The sequence below is a fragment of the Otolemur garnettii genome, unplaced genomic scaffold, assembly GCF_000181295.1.
Source record: "Otolemur garnettii isolate 467f Iridium unplaced genomic scaffold, OtoGar3 scaffold00018, whole genome shotgun sequence".
Lineage (NCBI taxonomy): Eukaryota > Metazoa > Chordata > Mammalia > Primates > Galagidae > Otolemur > Otolemur garnettii.
The window spans coordinates 18,706,014-18,726,339 of record NW_003852413.1 but is presented as its reverse complement, the minus strand read 5'-3'; the positions used below and the strand labels follow the sequence as shown (position 1 = coordinate 18,726,339).

The following is a 20,326-nucleotide window of genomic DNA, read 5'->3' as shown; positions in this document are numbered from 1 at the left end:
AATTATTCCTTTTTTTAAAAAAAGGATATCAAGGATAGTCAAGAATCTTAGAAACTATAGCAGTCAGAAAAACAAAGGCACAGAGCAAGAGAAAGGGATGCCTTGGAAAAGGATGGAGAAAGGAGAGAAAGAGAGAGAGGAAGGTATAAAGTTAATTTTAAATATAATAACTGACATATGGAGGATGGACTGAATTTAGGTTTCTGTAGCTTGGGATTATAGAAGAACTGATAAGAAAACTAATCCTACTTCAATATAAAGTAAAACCTAATAATTAGAAAGTCTCAAAATTGAATGAACTGTCTTATAAGATGGTAAGCTCCCTATTATGAGAAATAATTAGTTAAGTATCAGTTAATCATCTGGCCATTATGTTTACTGGATAGATGTTTCTTATATTGGACACGTTCAAGACTAAAATTTTCTCATTTTGTAAAACTACATATGATACAACCTTTTCTGGGTAAAATAATATTTATTTTACTCCTGAATTATTATTATTATTTTTTACCAACATAATACATCACTCAATATTCATACTCACTGGTTTGATATCATTCTCCAAAGAAGCAAGGAAGTCTCCTCTTGTCACCTGCAGGCTCTCGGCTTTCTCCATGTCCACTTCCACTTTAGTACTGGCCTAGGTAGAAATGAAAACAAGATGTAAGGATTTTCCAGATTTAAGCATATTTAAGAATATTTTTAGCCTAAGAACATAGCACCTGGGGATTAGAAGGTATGTTTTCACAGATTAAAACCTCAAGTATTTGCAAATCATATATTAAACATATAAGGGATTAGTAGCCATCTATACAGAATTTGTAAAATTCAAAAATAAAACCCAATTAAAAAATGGGCACAGGACTTGAATAGACATTTCTATAAAGATGTACAAATGGCCTTAAATAAGAACATGAGCATCACAGATCATTAGGGAAATACAAATCAAAGCTTTAATTAAATTTCACCCCATCCCATTAGAAGGACTAGTACCAAAAACAAAAATTATAGAAAACAGTAAGTGTTGGTGAGGATGTGCAAAATCAGAACCCTTGTATACTGTTAGCAGGGATGTAAATGGCACAGCCAAGTGGAAATCAGTATGGTGGTTCCTCAAAAAAAAAAAAAAAAGAATTACCATATGATTCAGCAATTCCACTTCTGGGTATATAACACCCCAAACTGAAAATAGATTCTTTTTTTTTTTTCTTTTTTTTTGAGACAGAGTCTCACTCTGTCACAGCTCACAGCAACCTCAAACACTTGGGCTTAAGTGATTCTCTTGCCCCAGCCTCCCAGTAGCTAGGACTATAGGCGCCTGCCACAACACCCCGCTATTTTTTTGTTGCAGTTGTCATTGTTGTTTAGCAGGCCCGGGCTGGGTTCAAACCTGCCAGCCTGGGTGTATGCGGCCGGCATCTTACCCATTAAGCTACGGGTTCCAAATGCCTACTGATGGATGAATGGATAAGCAAAATTTAGTATTTATGTACAACAGACTATTATTCAGCCTTAGAAAGGTAGGAAAAATTTGACAGATGCTGCAACATGGATCAACCTTGAAGACATCATACTAAATGAAATAAACCATTCACAAAAAGACAAATCTATAATTCCACTTATGTGAAGTACTTAGTGTGGTCAAATTCATAGAGACAAACAGTAGAATGTTGGCTGGCAGGAGCTGGGGAGAGAAGGAAAGGGGGAGGTACTGTTTATGGGTACAAAGTTTCAGTTTTATAAGATGAAAACAGTTCTGGAGATGGATGGTGATAACGGTTATACAAGCTTATGAATGTATTTAATATCATTCAACTACACACTTAAAAATAGTTATGATAGTAAATTTTATGTTATATGTAATTTTAATTAAAAAATTAGAAAAAATAAACAAAATATGTCTCTCAGATTCACAAATATATATACCATTTGTCTGAACACTTCTATTTCTAGAAATTTATCCCATAAATATATTCACAGATTACCGTTACATATACAAGGAAATTATTATTGTAATTTGTAATAACAAATGACTGGAAGCATATTAAACATCTAATGGGGGCCAGCTAAATGAATTATAACACATCTATATCAAAGAATGCTGTATAGTCATTTTTGTAAAAACTGAGGCATGAGTAAGAGAAAATATTTACAAAGGGTAAGAAGAGTGAAAAATACATACAAAAAGAAAATACATATAGAGGATAAGAATAATGGTTTTCATCCTTGGCTGGGCATCAGAATAACCTATATTCGGAGATATATAGATGCCCAGCCCTACTGCCTCCGAATTTTGATTTAACAGGTCCATTAGAGGGCCTGGGTCCTGTTTACAAAGCACCACAGGTGGCTGGGCGCCTATAGCTCAACCGGCTAAGGCGCCAGCCACGTACACCTAAGGTGGCGGGTTCGAATCCCCAGCCCGGACCCGCCAAACAACAATGACGGCTGCAACCAAAAAATAGCCGGGCGTTGTGGCGGGCGCCTGTGGTCCCAGCTACTTGGGAGGCGGAGGCGGGAGACTCGCTTGAGCCCAGGAGTTGGAGGTTGCTGTAAGCTGTAATGCCATGGCACTCTACCCAGGGGGACAGCTTGAGGCTCTGTCTCAAAAAAAAAAAAAAAAAAAAAAGCACCACAGGTGATTCTGATACTGGACCAGGTTTAATAACCATTACTCTAGGACAGTGGTTCTCAACCTTCCTAATGCCGCGGCCCTTTAATACAGTTCCTGTGGGTTGTGACCCATAGGTTGAGAACCGCTGCTCCAGGAGATCAGAACCTACAACTTTGTACTCATGCTTTGTATTTGAGAATTTATGTGCCAACTCCAAATATTCTGCTTACTGCACCTGGAGCTAACATTTAGACATCTGGAGAAGGCCTTTATCAGCGCTTGGAGCTGCCTAGACCTGATGAGTGATTAAGATACCAACACATTTTTTAGTGCAACTGGGCTGACTACCAATAGCACAAAGTAAGAGAGTCTAATTTTTAAATTGGTATCATTACTTTAAAAAAAAAAAAGGCATCTCCCAAAAATGATGACTGTAAAGTATGCTAAGTAAATATCAATCTTCTGTCAATTATTATAAAATGAGTCACGTTCCTTTAGTAACAGACTGCTGAGACAAACAGAAAAACAGACATGGAAAAAAAAAAGGCAGCCTGTAAGATAAAAGACCCATGTCAGAAAACTCGATCAAGATGGCAAACACAACACATTTAGGTTTCTCTCTTCCTGCCCCAAATTCCATGAAATGACAGAAAGTGAGAAAGAAAGGTTAAAAAAGCATGGGAGATATACTCAGAAGTTTTAACAGTGATCTTACAGGAATCTCAGAAGGATAGAACAGAAAGAATGATAGAGAAGAAACAACAGAAGACTGGAGAGAAAAACATTTTCCACAGCTGAGGCAAGTTTCGTCATTGCAGTTTAAAGGGTTCAGGGATCAAAATAAAGGAAATGCAGATCTATGTAGCTTATATCTATGCCCACTGCTGTAAACCTGCAGAGCACCAGAGATGAAAAGAAGTCCTAGAACCTTTCTGAGAGGCAAAAACAGGTTGTTTGCAAAGAAACCAGACTAAGATGGGAATGACAGCTCTCACTGGCAACACTAGAAACTGGAAGACGATGACACCAGGTCCTCAAAAATATATCTGAATAGCTACCCTAGAAAATGACTCTGTCACATAAATAGTAGGGACAGGAGAGCACTTTCACAATGGTGTTATTATCAATAGCCACAATAATCTATATGTTAAATATATCATTTACTCATTCATTATATTAACTGAGTTCCTACCAAATAACAAGCACTGCTAAAGACACAGGACATAAAATAGACAAAGGTCCCTGTCTTCACAGGTCTTCCACCTTAAATTACGTAAGAGACTAGAAAATACTGTGCATTTGTCCGAAATAATGAAGACAATTCACATGCACTGACATGGTAAGCTACCCAAGACTTACTGGCAAGGGAAAAATGTCATTGCAGTTTAAAGGGTTCAGTGAGTGATCAAGATACGTGAAAAGAAAGCTACATATATCTACACTGCTGCAAAATTCGTAAAGTTTAGTATGATTCCTTTTTTTAAGGGAGCACAATATACACAAATGTAAATGTAAAGAAAACAAACTACAAAGGTACATCCCAGTTGGCTAATTTTGGACATGGAAAAAAAAGGGGTGTTAGAGACGACCTTTCTCATTTTTCCCTTATGTTTAGCATCTTTGAATCTTTTACAAAAAGAATATGTTCATGTATGACTTTTATACTTTTAAAAAGAGAAAAAATAAGTAACTTTTTTGAGACAGAGTCTCAAGCTGTTGCCCTGGGTAGACTGCCGTGGCATCACAGCTCACAGCAAACTCAAATGCCGGGGCATAAACAATTCTCTTGCTTTAGCCTCCCAAGTAGCTGGGACTACAGGTGCCTACCACAATGCCCGGCTATTTTTGTTGTTGTTGCAGTTGTCATTGTTGCCTTAGCTGGCCCAGGCTGGGTTTGAACCTGCTAGCCTCGGTGTATGTGGCTGGCACCCTACCCACTGAGCTATGGGCACAGCCAATAAGTAACATTTAATGAAACAACTATTCTACTTAATAGAACAATTAACACTTAAATTATTTTTACTTATTTATTTTTTTGAGACAGGAGCCTCAAGCTGTCACCCCTGGGTAGAGAGCTGGGGCATCACAGCTCACAGTAACCTCCAACTCCTGGGCTCAAGTGAGTCTTCTGACTCAGCCTCCCCAGTAGCTGGGACCACAGGCGCCTGCCACAATGCCTGGCTATTTTTTTTTTTTTTTTGGTTGCAGCCATCATTGTTGTTTGGCAGGCCCAGGGTGGATTCAAACCTGCCACCTTGGGTGTACATGGCTGGCGCCTTAGCCACTTGAGCCACAGGTACTGAGCCAACACTTAAATTATTAATCAAACTTTCATTGGCACCTGTTAGGTATTTAACAAATATTAATTACATTTATTTGGCATTTCTAAGTTTAAAAAAAGGAAATGATGTTACAGAAAACAAGCATTTTCATCAAATAATTTAATAGTTCATAGTATATAAATGTTCATAGTTTGTTCTAGTTTATAGAGTATGGCCATATACATTACTTCATTTTATCCTCACATAAATCTGGAGATGAATAAATCACTAAGGGTAGATCACTCCTGGGTCCCCTTATAAAAAGGGCTGAACTCTGATTAAAACTTTTTGATGCACCTAAAAGCATTCTAAAAGTTACAAATTCTCAGGAAAAAGTGAAGAAGCAAGCTCTGATAAAATCACTCTAAAACACTAATGATGTTACCAGTCTCATTTTAAATGTCCTTTCCCGACATATCCCTAAGCCCATCTGATGGAAAGATACAGCAATACGAAAGAAAAATCCTGTCCATCTTTCAATGTTTGCCAGAAAATATGACAGATTTCAGAACTGAAGCTGGTATGAAACTTGTCTTTGATTATTAAGAAAGGAATCATCAATGAATTAAAAGCAAATGAAGATGACCAGGGAACAGAGGTATTTTAGAACAAGCTATTTTCAGGCATTCTTGGAAAGTTCTAATGTAACTTTAGAAGTTACATTATTGTAAGCCACCAGTATTCTAATTGCAAATTATTCCTACTTGTTCATTAAAATAAATTTTCAAAGGACTTCTCTTAGCCAACTTTTAGCATTTTGTCAAAATTTGTAAAATCTTATTTTCAAGCCTACAATTCTGAATTTTTACTCATTCAGAAAACCTTTTCTCATTTGTTTGAATTAGTAAGATTTTTTTCCTCATTTTATTTATAACAGCTAATCAATATAGAAGAGGCAGCATCTTTCAGCTTATACCTGCAGAAACTAATAAACTTGTATTTCAACACTAGCAAATACCAAGTGGTCACCCTTAAATTTCATAACCTTTTAAACCTGACCTTTCAAAGTTCTTATCATTCCTCTTAAATTAAGGGTACAGTGACCTTAATCAATCAAAAATTCTACAGAAAATAAGCAATAATTGTATTGAAATTCTGCAAACATAACTCAGAGCTTCGATTCAGCTGGGAGTGTGTGTTTGTGTGTCTTCAATTTCACAACAGATTAGAGAAGAAATTTCGGTTATGAATCTTCTCTACCTGAAGGAGAAATTCCTTTCACGATAAAAACAACCAAATGTCATATGAATTTTAGTTGACTGCAAACATGGGTTCAAATACAAATGACATGAACATCAGGTGTTTATGACCAGATTTTCCACTTGTTTCAGAAAACCTGAAAAAACAGTTTAACAGGGAAGACTGGTTTAGTCCATCTGACTAAATCTTTCTTTAGGCCTAAATATTTTGAAAGGGAAGCAAAATAACAGTGCTAATTGCTTTTTATAATATGAAGAAAGAATATCAGCAAACAGCTGAATGTTTTAAAGTTCTATAACAACCTTATCATAAATTTCAAATTAAATAATTATTCATCAATCAACACTTTATAGTTATAAACCGCTACAGCAATGGGAAGACTAAAACTATCTTTTGTTCAGCTGATGGGAGGCTTGTTAGAAAAACAGGGTTTCAAGAAAGACCTCCGGGGCGGCGCCTGTGGCTCAACAAGTAGGGCGCTAGCCCCCCTGGGTTTGGTGGATTCAAACCCAGCCCCAGCCAGAAACTGCAAAAAAAAGAAAAAAAGAAAGACCTCCGATAAGGTGGATTTTTTTTTAATGCAGGAAAGGAAACAAATGTTAGCAATATCTCTTTTGGTACAAAGGGTATTGGTCACAAATCAATATGTATCACCTGAAACTTAAAGAGAATATAGCCATTCGAAAAAGTGGGGGAAATAATGTGAATTACTTGAACTACATCTTGTAAATCTCTCATAAAAGTGGTAAGGGAATAAAATGGTATCTCCCTCTCCCTTGACTGGTCAGAAATAAATAAAGTGAAAGGAATGTAATACACAACCACACCTTCTGACTACAAAATCTTCCATTTTTGTCCCATTCCTTATTACTTCAGATGTAGATAAATGGGATATATGCTTGAAGAAAGTGTGTCTCTTAGTGAGACCATGGCTTAGAGTGATATTTGGGGTTAGGATTACGACAGTAAAAATGAAAAATGACTAAGTAACAGAAAAATCCCATGGCCAATGCATATGAAAAAAATCTGATAACTAGTAAACTAGTCATTGTAGATTATATCAAGGCTGACTGCAGATGCTCATGCCTGTAATCCTAATACTTTGGGAGGCTGAGGCAGGAGGATCACTTGATCATAGGAGTTTGAGACCAGTCTGGGCAACATTTGTATTATTGCTCGTGTCTGTCATCCTCCTACTCAGAAGGCTGAGGCAGGAAGACTGTAAGCTCCGGAGTTTCAGGTTACAGTGAGCTACGATCATACCACTACCCTCTAGCCTGAGAGTAAAACCCTGTCCCTTAAAAAAAAGACGCCTCATGTGGTCTGAGACAAAAGATGAAAATATAGTACAGAGCAAATTTTACATTATTTACGTAAACTTTTAAATATCACCATCACTTCTTACTAAGACATTTTTTATAACAAGGAGGAAGGAAAAACAGTCTCTACGCAGCACTCATAATTCAGTGAGTAGGGTGTTGGCCACATACACGGAGGCTGGTGGGTTTGAATCCAGGCCCAGGCCAGCAAAAAACAATGACAACTGCAACAACAACAACAAAAAAAAAAATAGCCAGGCACGGTGGCGGGCATGGCGGGCGCCTGTAGTCCCAGCTACTAGGGAGGCTGAGGCAAGAGAATTGCTTAAGCCCAAGAGTTTGAGGTTGCTGTGAGCTGTGACGCCACGGCACTTTATCCTGGGCGACAGCTTGCGACTGTCTAAAAAAACAAAACAGTCTCTAATGGATCTATTCCATAAAAGACCCAAGATTAAGTTCCCACACTACGCAAGCCTTAGGTATTTCTGACCTATGACAAAGCCACATTTATTAAGTAGGAAAATTATGACTTAAGAGATGTAGTTTGACTAAGAATGTAAATTCATTCATTAAAAAATATTTACTGAACACCCATCATTTATGTGCACAGTGCTCAGTATTTTGACCTACTTAGGATATTGTAGTGTATTTCAGAGATTGTTAAGATATGGACTTAAAGTCTAGAATAGGGATCAGCAAACTTTGTAAAGGGTCAGATAGTAATTTCAGGCTTTGTGGGCCATGCAGTTCCTGTTGAAAATATTCAACTGTGCCACTGTTGTACAATAGCTGTCATAGCCAATATGTAAATTATTTTCCCACCAAAACTTTATTTATAAAAATTATAAATAGGTGATTGGCTATATTTGGCTCTTGGACCATCGTTTGCTGACTCCTCTTCTAGAACCAGCAATAGGATGTATGTGAATAGATATCCTAACAGCCTAACTGTTCAGGCTTTTATAATTTCCTGCCTAAACTGTTATATAAATTCCCCTCTCTTGTGTTACCAACTCCACTCCTCTAAATACTCCACTCGACACAGCTGCCAAAGGGATCTTATGTTTTAACACTATGTCACTGCTATTCTTAAAACTCTTCAATGGCTTAGCATTACTCACAGAAAAAGAAGTCCGTACTTCTTAGCAGAGTATAAAAGGCTCTTTGTGCTCTATCCCTGCTTAACTCCCTGACTTATCCCCACAATGTCTTTCTCTACCAGCCCTCCCCTAACTCCTGTGCTGAAGCAATGCTAAATTACTCCGACACACCACACGATTTTGTGCCTCCGTTCCTTTGCATATGTTGTTTCTTCTACCCCAAATGCCCTACTCCACCTGGAGACACTCATATCCAGGCAGAAAATTCCTCTGTGAAGGCTTCTCTGGCCCCACAAGTTGACCACATCTGACACGGTTTCACTCCCTACCTTACAAGTACTTTCTATTACTGCATGTGGAGGATTGGACAGTGAGCTATTCAAGGGCAGGCAATTTACTTTTTTGCAGTTGTGTAGTAACTTCTAGCATAGTGTCTGTACAGTAGGTGCTGAATAAATCTATTCTGAACCACAGGTTCCATATGTGATATATTGCTGTTTCAAGAAGGAAAGCAGTACATCACTCCTAAAAGGGAAAATAAGAAGAGGTCGGAAGAAAGCCAGAGCATATGCGGCAGGTAATGAAAAGACAGGCAACACAAAGGCTGAAGAACCTCAATGAAGCAAAGACAAACAAAACACCACACTGAAAGCAGACAGACTGAAAAATAATGTCTGATGACCAGTGAGTATTTCAGCTTGCCTGAAGTGTATGGAGAGTGACTGGGAATATATTGAGAAAGGCCAGTTAGGGTCAGATCTAGAGGACCTAAAAGACCAAGGTAACTTTATAGTTTGTTCTGTAAACAATGGGGAGTCATTGAAAATGTCTGAATGGTAGAATCACATGCAACAGGAAGGTGAATCAAAGAGTAAGTGGGTAATGGCAGTACAAAATTTGGCAAATGACTTGATGTAGGACACAGTGAAGTGGCAGGAATCAAACATAATCCTGAAGTTTTAAGCCTAGGAAACTGGGATAATTTAGGGAAATAGGAGCAGGAAGGAAATAAGTAAAGTCAGTGAATGAAATATTAAATTTGAGACCTGATAAAACATCCAGGTGGGTTATTTAGCACGAAACTGAAAATGGGAGACTGATAGTTTTAAGAGCTGAGATATAAATCTGGAAGTTACCTATTTTCAGGGGATAACTAAAACCTGAAGAGAAGACATGGCAAAAGACCAAGCACGTGCCAAGGGTAAATATAACATTACTGTAATCATAACATTATTGCAACAACATTATTATACTAATTTCAAAATGTGTTCATTTCCCTGACTCTGCACTTCCTGAGAGAAGTCATGATTATCTTTGTGTCTCTTTCAAAAAGAGCAAGTTCTCAGTATATTTGCTGAATGATAACTCTAGTACATAGAAATCCAACTTCCTATGACATATTACAACTTAATACAGTGCAAAGATTAAAATAACACTTCTTTAAAAACCTTTCCTTCACGTGTCTGGGTCAGATGGAGACAACCTAAGGCTTATGAGTCTGTGATGGGGCAGATACTAACTTTATCTTTCCTCCTGCTCCTCTGATGATTTAACATTTGATGATTAATTCTTACTCCTTTTACCATTTCTTAATTATCAAAAGTCAGTAATACTCTAGCCCCTGGCATGCTTAAAAGGAAAGAGAAAGAATATTGGCATGGTATTTATAGGGTTATAAACTCTTAACCTATTTAGTTGAATTTCCTGACCTTTATGTGTCTGTTCATAGCAGTAGACTGTGCTGCTCGCACCAGACCCTCCAGTTCAGCACCACTGAAATTCTTGGTCTCCACGGCAAGTTCTTTAATGTCTACGTCAGCAGAGAGTAACTGATGCCCTCTCATCCTTGCTGTGTGGATGTGTAGGATCTGTAGTCGACCCTTCTCATCTGGCAAACCTGACAAAATTAAAAATAAACAGACATTTTCCTAGTCTCGAAAACAACATCAGAGGAGATTATTGTAATCCTAATGCTTTTCTTATTCAAGCATGTAAACATGGCTTCTCATGATATAAATATTTTCTAACAAACATTAAGTCAAATGACATTGTTCCTGTTAATAAACTCTAAATGCCACACCTACATGCACACTGATCAGTGACAGATCTGCTTACCTATCTCCATTTTAACTTCCAGTCTTCCAGGTCGAAGGAGAGCCTCATCTATCAGATCTGGTCTGTTGGTCATTCCTGAACACAGATGTTAAAAGAAAACAAACAAAAAAATGATGAGAATTCAAAATTAAGATAAAATGTCTCTTTAGCATATGTAAGAATAACCATTTCCCTAACAAGCTAAGAGGACATTTTGTAAAAATCAAATAGGTAACCAAATTATTCTAACTCTCACTCTTGGCTGATGATATGATTCTAGACCTGGAAAACCCCAGGGACTCAACTACAAAACTCTTAGAAGCGATCAAGGAATACAGCAACGTCTCAGGATACAAAATTAATACTCATAAATCAGTAGTTTTATATATGCCAACAATAGTCAAGCTGAAAATATAGTCAAGGACTCTATTCCTTTTGCAGTAGTGCCAAAGAAGATGAAATACCTGGGAATTTACCTAACAACGGACGTGAAAGATCTCTATAAAAAGAACTATGAAACTCTGAGAAAAGAAATAGCTGAAGATGTTAACAAATGGAAAAACATACCATGCTCATGGATGGGAAGAGTCAATATTGTTAAAATGTTCATACTACCCAAAACAATCTACAGATTCAATGCAATCCCTATTAAAGCACCACTGTCATACTTTAAAGAGCTTAAAGAAATAGTGCTTTGTTTTATATGGAATCAGAAAAAAACCTCAAATAGCAAACACATTATTCAGAAATAAAAACAAATCAGGAGGCATCACGTTACCAGACTTCAGGCTATAGTATAAATCTACAGTGATCAGAATAGCATGGTACTGGCACAAAAACAGAAAGGTAGATTTATGGAACAGAATAGAGAATCAAGAGATAAACCTAGTTACTTATCATCATTTGATCTTTGACAAATCTATCAAAAATATTCAGTGGGGGAAAGACTCCTATTTCACAAATGGTGCTGGGTGAACTGGCTGGCGACCTATTGAAGACTGAAACAGGACCCCTCCCTTCCACTATTAACAAAAATTGATTCTCACTGGATGCAAGATTTAAACTTAGGACACGAAACTATAATAATACTAGAAGAGAGTGCAGAGAAAACTCTTGAAGAAATCATCCTGGGAGAATATTTTATGAGGAGGACCCCCCAGGCAATTGAAGCAACACCAAAATACATCACTGGGATCTGATCAAACTAAAAAGCTTTTGCATAGCCAAGAGCATAGTAAATAAAGCAAACAGACAACCTTCAGAATGGGAGAAGATTTTTGCAGGCTTTGCTTCCAACAAAGGTCTGATAACTTGAATCCACAGAGAACTCAAATTAATCAATAAGAAAAGAACAAATAACCCTATTTCTTTTTTTTTGATAGAGCCTCAAGCTGTCGCCCTGGGTAGAGTGCCATGGCATCACAGCTCACAGCAACCTCCAACTCCTAGGCTCAGGCGATTCTCTTGCCTCAGCCTCCCAAGTAGCTAGGATTACAGGCACCTGCCACAACACCCAGCTATTTTTTGGTTGCAGCCATCATTGTTGTTTGGCGGGCCCGGGCTGGATTTGAATTTGCCAGCTCAGGTGTATGTGGCTGGCGCCTTAGCCACTTGAGCCACAGGTGCCGAGCCAATAACCCCATTTCTATGTGGGCAAGAGACTTGAACATAAACTTCTCTGAAGAAGACAGGCACATGGCCTACAAACACATGAAAAAATGCTCATCATCCTGAATCATCAGAGAAATGCAAATCAAAACCACTTTGAGATATCATCTAACACCAGTAAGATTAGCCCACATGACAACATCCCAAAGCTACAGACATTGGTGTGGATGAGGAGAGAAGGGAACACTTTTACACTGCTGGTGGGAATGCAAACTAATACAACCTTTTTGGAAAGAAGTTTGGAGAATACTCAAGGAACTAAAGGTAGACCTACTGTTTGATCCTGCAATTCCTGTACTAGGTATATACCCAGATGATCAAAAATTATTCCACAACAAAGACATTTGCACCAGAATGTTTATTGCAGCCCAATTCATAATTGCCAAGACATGGAAACAGCCTAAGTGCTCATCAACCCATGAATGTATTAACAAATTGTGGTATATGTATACCATGGAATACTATGCAGCCGTAAAAAGATGAGGACTTCACATTTTTTATGTTTACCTGGATGGAGCTGGAACATATTCTTCTTAGTAAAGTATCTCAAGAATGGAAAAAAAACCACCATGAAATCAATATATAATCACCTACACATTCATATGAATGGTAAAACATAACTATAGTCCAGAAAGTAGAAGGGAAGAGGACAGAGAAGGGAGGGGTGGGGGGAAGTGGGAGGAAGGAGGGCATTTGGGAGGACCTCATCTAATGTGCATGATGTAATAGTACTCTTCAAAACTATTAAGAGTATAATTGTGATGGATGTGTTACTTAGTTCAATGTAAGCAATTCACATTGTATCAAATCAGTACACTGAACCCCATACATGCATCAATGTACAAAGTCATGATTTAATAAAAACAAAACAAACAAAAAAAGAAAAGAAAACCAAATTATTCTCAAAAATAGCATTTGTTCTTGATCTGTTTTAACTAAGAAAATACCTGGAGAGTCTACTTTAGTATTTTACTATAGTACAAGTCAATAGAACATAAAAGTAATGAAAGCTTGCACAGTATTTAAAAAGAAAATTTAGGGTTCAGAGAAGGTAAGTAACCTGTCAGAGTGATGGGGCAATATGAACATGATCTCACTAACTCCAAAGTCCCTTCCCTTTTCTGTAACCTTCATAAAATAGCAATTTGTTTTTTTCCCCAAAAGTCATTCTCAGAAGCAGCTCAGTACAAAAAAGTTAGAAGAAGAATTTACAATGAGGATGTAGGATCTGAAGCTCATCTCCTGGCTCTCACTGACCCTGAAGCTCCTCTCAGGACCCTTGGAGGCCACAGGACCCAGTTTGTAAACCACAGCTGCCCTTTTCATTTGTGGGTGAGCTCTGAGCTTTGAGCTCTGAGCTTAAGCCTCCAAGTTGCTAAAACCCATTTTTTATTTTTCCAGCCCAGGCATTAAAATAGTCAGATTCTTAATTATAGCTTGAATTCAAAATCTGTATCCAATGTTTTAAAAGAATAATACTTTCTTTAAAAAAAAAAAGTAAACATACCAATGACCAGGATGTTGTTCAGCTGCTCTACTCCATCAATCTTGGAAAGCAGCTGGTTGACGACAGTGTCATGAACCCCTGTGCTGCCAGCCATGCTCCCTCTCTGTTTGCAGATGGCATCAATCTCATCAAAGATGATGATGTGCAAACCACTGTTAGCACCAAGCTATTAAGGGAAGAAATTATAGTAAAGGTCATAATTTGAATGTAGTATTAATCAAACAAATCAAAAAAGCAAAACAAAGCTTCTAATAGAGTTCCTTTGATTTTGACTAATACAGCAAGTGTAATTGTGGTTGTTCCCCTCTCGTTGGTGCTGGAACTGCAATCTAGGAATCCTGCAATCTTTAAATACATTCTAGAACCTCATATTTAATAGGCATCAAACAAAAATACACATTATATACTGATATGTAATGTATGTATATAGAAAGTGGATTATTTATCCAATAACCAAATGTTAATTGATACACATTTCTTATCTCATTATTTGAAAGAACAACTCATACTTGTCAGATACATTTGTTAAGGCAGTGAGTGCAGCTTGCTCCCATGTTTCTAGAGTTTTGGTGAGAAAAGTACCCCGGAAGCAGCAGGTTTAATGTTTGTTTTGTCATATTATAGAGCTAAAGATTCACTCCACCCACAGGTTGCCTGGGAATTGAGCAGATGGGTGAAGAAACTGAACATGACTCATAGTCACTTACATCACACAAAAGCGGATTACTTCTCCTTAACAGTGAAGTGAGTACAGAGACACAGCTGATAAAAAGAACATGGTACAGGGAGTGCTATTTCTTCTGCATAGTGATTTTTGTTTTGGTATCTTGAAATAGAGTCACCTTTAAAAGAAATTGGTTCATGTATTTTGAACTTTGAATAGCTTTAAACACCTTTGAACACTAATAATTAGTTGGGTTAATTTAACATGGACCTTCTAATAATTTATATTAAAGTAATTAAGTCTTCTCTTATGGACCGAAGAGTAAAGTACACTCTAGAATTTTCTTTCTTTTTAAACAACAACAACTGGGGGTGGGACACAATTATAAGAGGGACTTTACCGAACAAATGCAATCAGTGTAACCTAACTCTTTGTACCCTTAATGAATCCCAAACAACAACAACAGAAAAACTAGGTTGAGCGTGGTGGCTCATGCCTATAATCCTAGCACTTGAGTGGCTGAGGGGAGTGCATTGCCTGAGCAAATCAGTTGGAGGCCATTCTGAGCCAGAGTGAGACCTCATCTCTAAAACTAGCTGGGTGTTGTGGTGGGTGCCTGTAGTCCCAGCTACTTGGGAGGCCATGAGGCAAGAGAATCACTTAAACCCAAGAATTTGAGGTTGCTGTGAAACTCTGTCTCAAACAATAACAACATTGTTAGGGATTAACAAAACAGGTAAAAATGAACATAACCTAAATATGACATCATGCGGATAACAAAAGTTAAATGACTACAAGATCAAATATAGTCAATATCTATTAAAACTCTGATAAGAATATAACTTCAAAAAATTTTTTCTCAGATACAGCTTTACATACAAGAAGAAAAACAGATATATATAAAACAGTCTCACTCTATTGTATAGGCTAAAGTGCTATGGCGTCATAGTTTACAGCAACCTCAAACTCTTGGGCTCAAGTGATCCTCTTGCCTCAGCCTCCCAAGTAGTTGGGCACCAGCCACAATGCCCAGATTATTTTTCTATTTTTAGCAGAGATGGGGGTCTTGCTCTTGCTCTAGCTGGTCTCAAACCCCTGACCTCAAGTGATCCTCCTGCCTCAGCCTGAGTGCTAGGATTACAACCATGAGCCACCACGCCTGGCTAGATATACTTTTTTAATAAGAAGTTTATTTACTTCTTATTAAAGGTAGTAGATATATTAACAGAGCAAGAATTGCAAAATAAAAATTTAAAAATAAAGCTGGGATGTTTGATATATGCCACAACTTGGATAAACCTCAAAATTATTATGCCAAGTGAAAGAAGGTAGTCCCAAAAGATTATATACAGTATTATCACATTTATATGACATTCTTGAAAAGAGAACTATAAGGATGGCAAACAGATCAGTAGTTACCAGGAGTTAGTTGCAAGGGGAAGGTGACCATAAAGGGACAGCATAAGGGAATTCTGGTGGATAATATAAATGTTCTGTTTCCTGATTTTGGCAGTAGTTCCATGAATCTATACATGTTAAAATTTATAAAAGTGGTCAGGTATGGTGGCTCATGCCTGTAATCTAAACACTTTGGGGGGCCAAGACATTGAGCATCACACTCAACACTGTGCCTGAGTAACTTAGTGACCTTAGTGATCTTAGAGTCCTGTCTCTACCAAAACAAAAACAACAACAAAAAACCCACAGGGGCAGCGCCTGTAGCTCAAGGAGTAGGGCACTGGCCCTGTATGCTGAGGGTGGTGGGTTCAAACCCAACTCTGGCCAAAAAACTGCAAAAAAAAAAAAAAAAACTCACCAAGTTTTACTGCATGATGATAACTGTAAGCCAGAATAATAGAGTAACACATTCTATTATTCATATTCAGAGTAGTCATCAGTCTTTAATGCAATTTCTATGTAAGATGATAGTTACGTGTCCATCAGAGTTTCTCAAACTAGGTTTTTTCCCTCTGAACATTACTTACAAATTGTTCTCTTTCTACAAATATTTTAAAACTTAATTTCACATATAAAAAAATCAACTTCATTTCTCAATATTATTACATTTATTGAACAAATGTCTAGTGATAAATGATAGCTTTCTTATAAAAAAAATTCAATACCAAAACAGTTCATCTTTTCATCAATTAAAAAAAACTGAAAATCAGGAATTAGAACTACAACCTTAGCTTTGCCAAAGCACTTCTGTATAGGAGGATACTAATTCTTGCCATCCTGAGTATGAAAAAAAAAAAAATCCTGTTTGTGTCTTAAACTGTGAGATTTTACATTATTTTGTGAAGACATTTTAAATTCAAGGTTGTTTGCTCGATACAGCCTGAAACGAAACACTGCTATAATGTATACATTTTGCTGTCAGTGTGCTTTCTGTTGTTGCTGGCATCGTGACTCCCTTCTCGGTCCAACCTCAAAAATCACCTATGTGAACAAGGACAAAGACAATAAGAACACTGTGTTTGATTAAATGATCACAGGACGATCTGTCCTAAACATAATTTAGTACAATTCTGACCTTTTCAGAACCTTACTAATCTTGTTACCTGTCATCAGGTCCCTTCCCCCAACCTAGTCAGCACAATAACATCAATTTTTACAGGTGTGTTACTTAAATAAAGGCAAGTTCTTATTGCAATAAATTAGGAATCAGGTAAGGAAGATGTCAAGAATAATGTTTACAGATTAACATAGTTCAACCATCATCAATAAACCTTTTACCAAAGGATTTAAGTTTCCACAATGCAATCCTCGTCAATTCATTGGTTTCTAGCTCTGTTTTTAACATCTGCAAGTCTTTCTCCATAGAAACAGAGCTGATGCTGTTGAGCCCCTGGCAACAGCTTTCCAAAGCGGCTGTTCTATATTTAACTAGGCTGACCTATATGCAAGTGTTCATCTCTGTCAGCTTGGACTGTCCAGAGTTACAAAGGTGATGCTTTCCTTTATTATGTAACACACAGATCCCCTCCATGGGGTCATTAGCTAAGTATAACCAAGCCATTTCTGGATGTAAAGATTGAGAAAAATATAACTGGAGGCCAGCTTCTTAATATCTATCTAGAAATTCTTTGCCAACTCAGTTTATCATCAGTAGTATATTTTAACTGCCCACAAGTTTAAAAACAGCACCTCAGTTACCTATGTAGCTGTACAGAAGCTATCACAACTGAGATTTTATAAAATGCTTCTTTATATGACATTTTAACTTGTCTATGTCTAGTGCTTAATCTTTGGTATATCATCAGGGTCCATCAGACCCAATTCTCTGTTTTTGAGTTTTCTTTTCTGGGACTGGGCGCGGTGGCTCACACCTGTAATCCTAGCACTTGGGAGGCTAAAGCAGGTAGATTGCCTGAGCTCACAGGTTTGAGACCAGCCTGAGCCAGAACAAGACCTCATCTCTAAAAATAGCCAGGCATTGTGGTGGATACCGGTAGTCCCAGCCACCTGGGAGGCTGAGTCAAGAGAATCACTTGAGCCTAAGAGTTTGAGGTTGCTGTGAGCTGTGATGATGCCATGGTACTCTACTGAGGGTGACAAAGTGAGACTCTGTTTCAGAAAAAAAAAGTTTCTTTGACCAGTTCTAAGTACTTATAAAGATTGATATCTCATGACTTTTATTCTTTTTTAAATCTTCCAAAGAAGAAAACAAAGATGGATTTTTTTTTAACTTCAGTTTAATGTGAGGGCACAGATGATTAGGTTACATTGTTTGTATTTGTTAGGTAAAGTGCAAGGTGTAGTCGAGCCCTTCACCCAGGAGGTGTGCCATATATCCCTACATTTTGTGCCCATTAGGTGAGAGCTTGCTAATCCCCCTCCCTTCTCCTGCCCCCACTCGAATTAAATTAAGTTTTTTTCTCATGAGGGTGTGTAGTTGTTCATCTACTGGTTTCATATTAGCATTGAGTACACTGGATACTTGCTTAGGAAAATGTATTTTTAAAAATAGAATAAAACTAATTCTATCTTGCAATTACCCCATGGGTCTACCAGATTTTTTTTTTTTTTTTTTTTGAGACAGAGCCTCAAGCTGTCGCCCTGGGTAGAGTGCTGTGGGATGACAGCTCACAGCAACCTCCAACTCCTGGGCTCAAGCGATTCTCCTGCCTCCACCTCCCAAGTAGTTGGAACTACAGGCACCCACCACAATGCCCAGCTATTTTTTTGGTTGCAGCCATCATTGTTGTTTGGCGGGCCTGGGCTCAGGTGTATGTGGCTGGCGCCTTAGCCACTTGAGCCACAGAAGCTGAGCCCAGATATTTTTATAAATTTAAGACATATTATACTAGTTCATCATCCTAGAAATTATGTCATTATTACTCAACAACTGTTCCCAGGTATGCTAAAAGAGATTAAAATAATAAGAATACCCAAGAATGATCCAACAATACATATCACAATGAGATTAAAATAATAAGAATACCCAAGAATGATCCAACAATACATATCCAATGATCCAACAATACATATCACAATGACATCATTCTTTAGTTTTCTTATTGTATTGTCCAAAGTATTGCATCACCTTTCAAGAAGGTATAAAAGAATTCTGGAGACAACACCTCTGTGGCCCGATTTTAGCCTTGATTCAACACAATTGAGAATTCTGATAATTTTCTGACCAGAGTAACAAAGAAAATTAACAGAGGGAGATGTTTTACGTTAGATGAATCAGAAGAAGAATGCAAAGAATGAGACAGCCACACTTGAAACACTAATGAAGATGGGGAAATCGATCAATTAAAGTAAAATCTGACTATGCGCCTTCAGATGATGATATTCCACAGAGTTCTCAAACTCAAGAATCAACAAGTAAGTAATATATTTCTAATCTAAGGACAAAAAGAAAATACGGTATTTTCATCCAGTTACTTATCAACACAAAGTTTTCACTGTACAATATTTTGTGACAAGAAACTAGGTCATCCTGCTTTGCTAAAAGGACACATACCAGTATTCTTTCATCTTTTATATCATTTGTACGCCAAAATTTTCTTGATATAATTTGTAATTGGATTGACCATTCTAAAAGGTGTCCAAAAATCTAAAAATGAAAATATTCCAAAATTATGGAATATATGATGGTCATCCTCTCTTAAACAAAATTATAAGCCAATAATTTCCAAAAAAAAATTTTTTTTTTTTTGAGACAAAGTCTCACTTTGTTACCCTTGGTAGAATTATGTGGCATCATAGCTCACGGCAACGTCAAACTCTCGGGCTCAAGTGATTCTCTTGCTTCAGCCTCCTAAGTAGCTGGGACTACAGATACCCACCACAAAGCCCAGCTATTTTTAGAGAAGGGGATCTCACTCTGGCTTAGGCTGGCTTAGCCTCTCAGAGTGCTAGAATTACAGGCATGAGCCACCACTGCACTCGTTCCCCTCAAATTCTTAAAGTATTATGTTTTGAAAATGTACATATGAGGACTAGAAGTAATGGTAATCTTAAACCCATTAGAGATGTACAGTAGAACCTCCATAGTTGACCATCTCCCTACAATGACTACCTCAAGCTGACCTAATTTTCATAGACCTGACATGCGTCACATGTACTGTATGTGTATCAGGCCTAATTCCTTATGTTGCCTACCTCTGTATGTTGACCACTTTGTTAGTCCCTTGGCTGGTCAACTTACAGCAGTTCTTCTGTATTTGAAATTTAGAATCAATATTTTGGGTTCATATAGGGCAACTGATTGTATTCAGAGTCCTGCCGGTTATGGGTATACAGGTTGAACAGCCCTATTCTGAAAATCCAAAATTTGAAATGCTCCAAAATCTGAAAGGTGCACAACACTGTTTATTCAGTGTCCTAA

The 20,326-nt window shown here is 37.5% G+C and overlaps 1 protein-coding gene across 3 annotated transcripts in view; it reads right to left on the bottom strand.

Annotated features, from left to right (window-relative positions):
* Positions 1-20,326, bottom strand: part of NSF (N-ethylmaleimide sensitive factor, vesicle fusing ATPase) — a 145,673-nt gene that overhangs the window by 48,671 nt on the left and 76,676 nt on the right. For all 3 annotated transcript variants that reach the window (XM_003786233.1, XM_023511293.1, XM_023511292.1), the window contains exons 10-13: positions 13,824-13,989; positions 10,670-10,744; positions 10,264-10,451; positions 545-640 (exon numbers count right to left, since the gene is read on the bottom strand). In XM_003786233.1, coding sequence (XP_003786281.1) covers positions 545-640; positions 10,264-10,451; positions 10,670-10,744; positions 13,824-13,989 — 525 coding nt within the window. The remainder of the gene's footprint in view (positions 1-544; positions 641-10,263; positions 10,452-10,669; positions 10,745-13,823; positions 13,990-20,326) is intronic.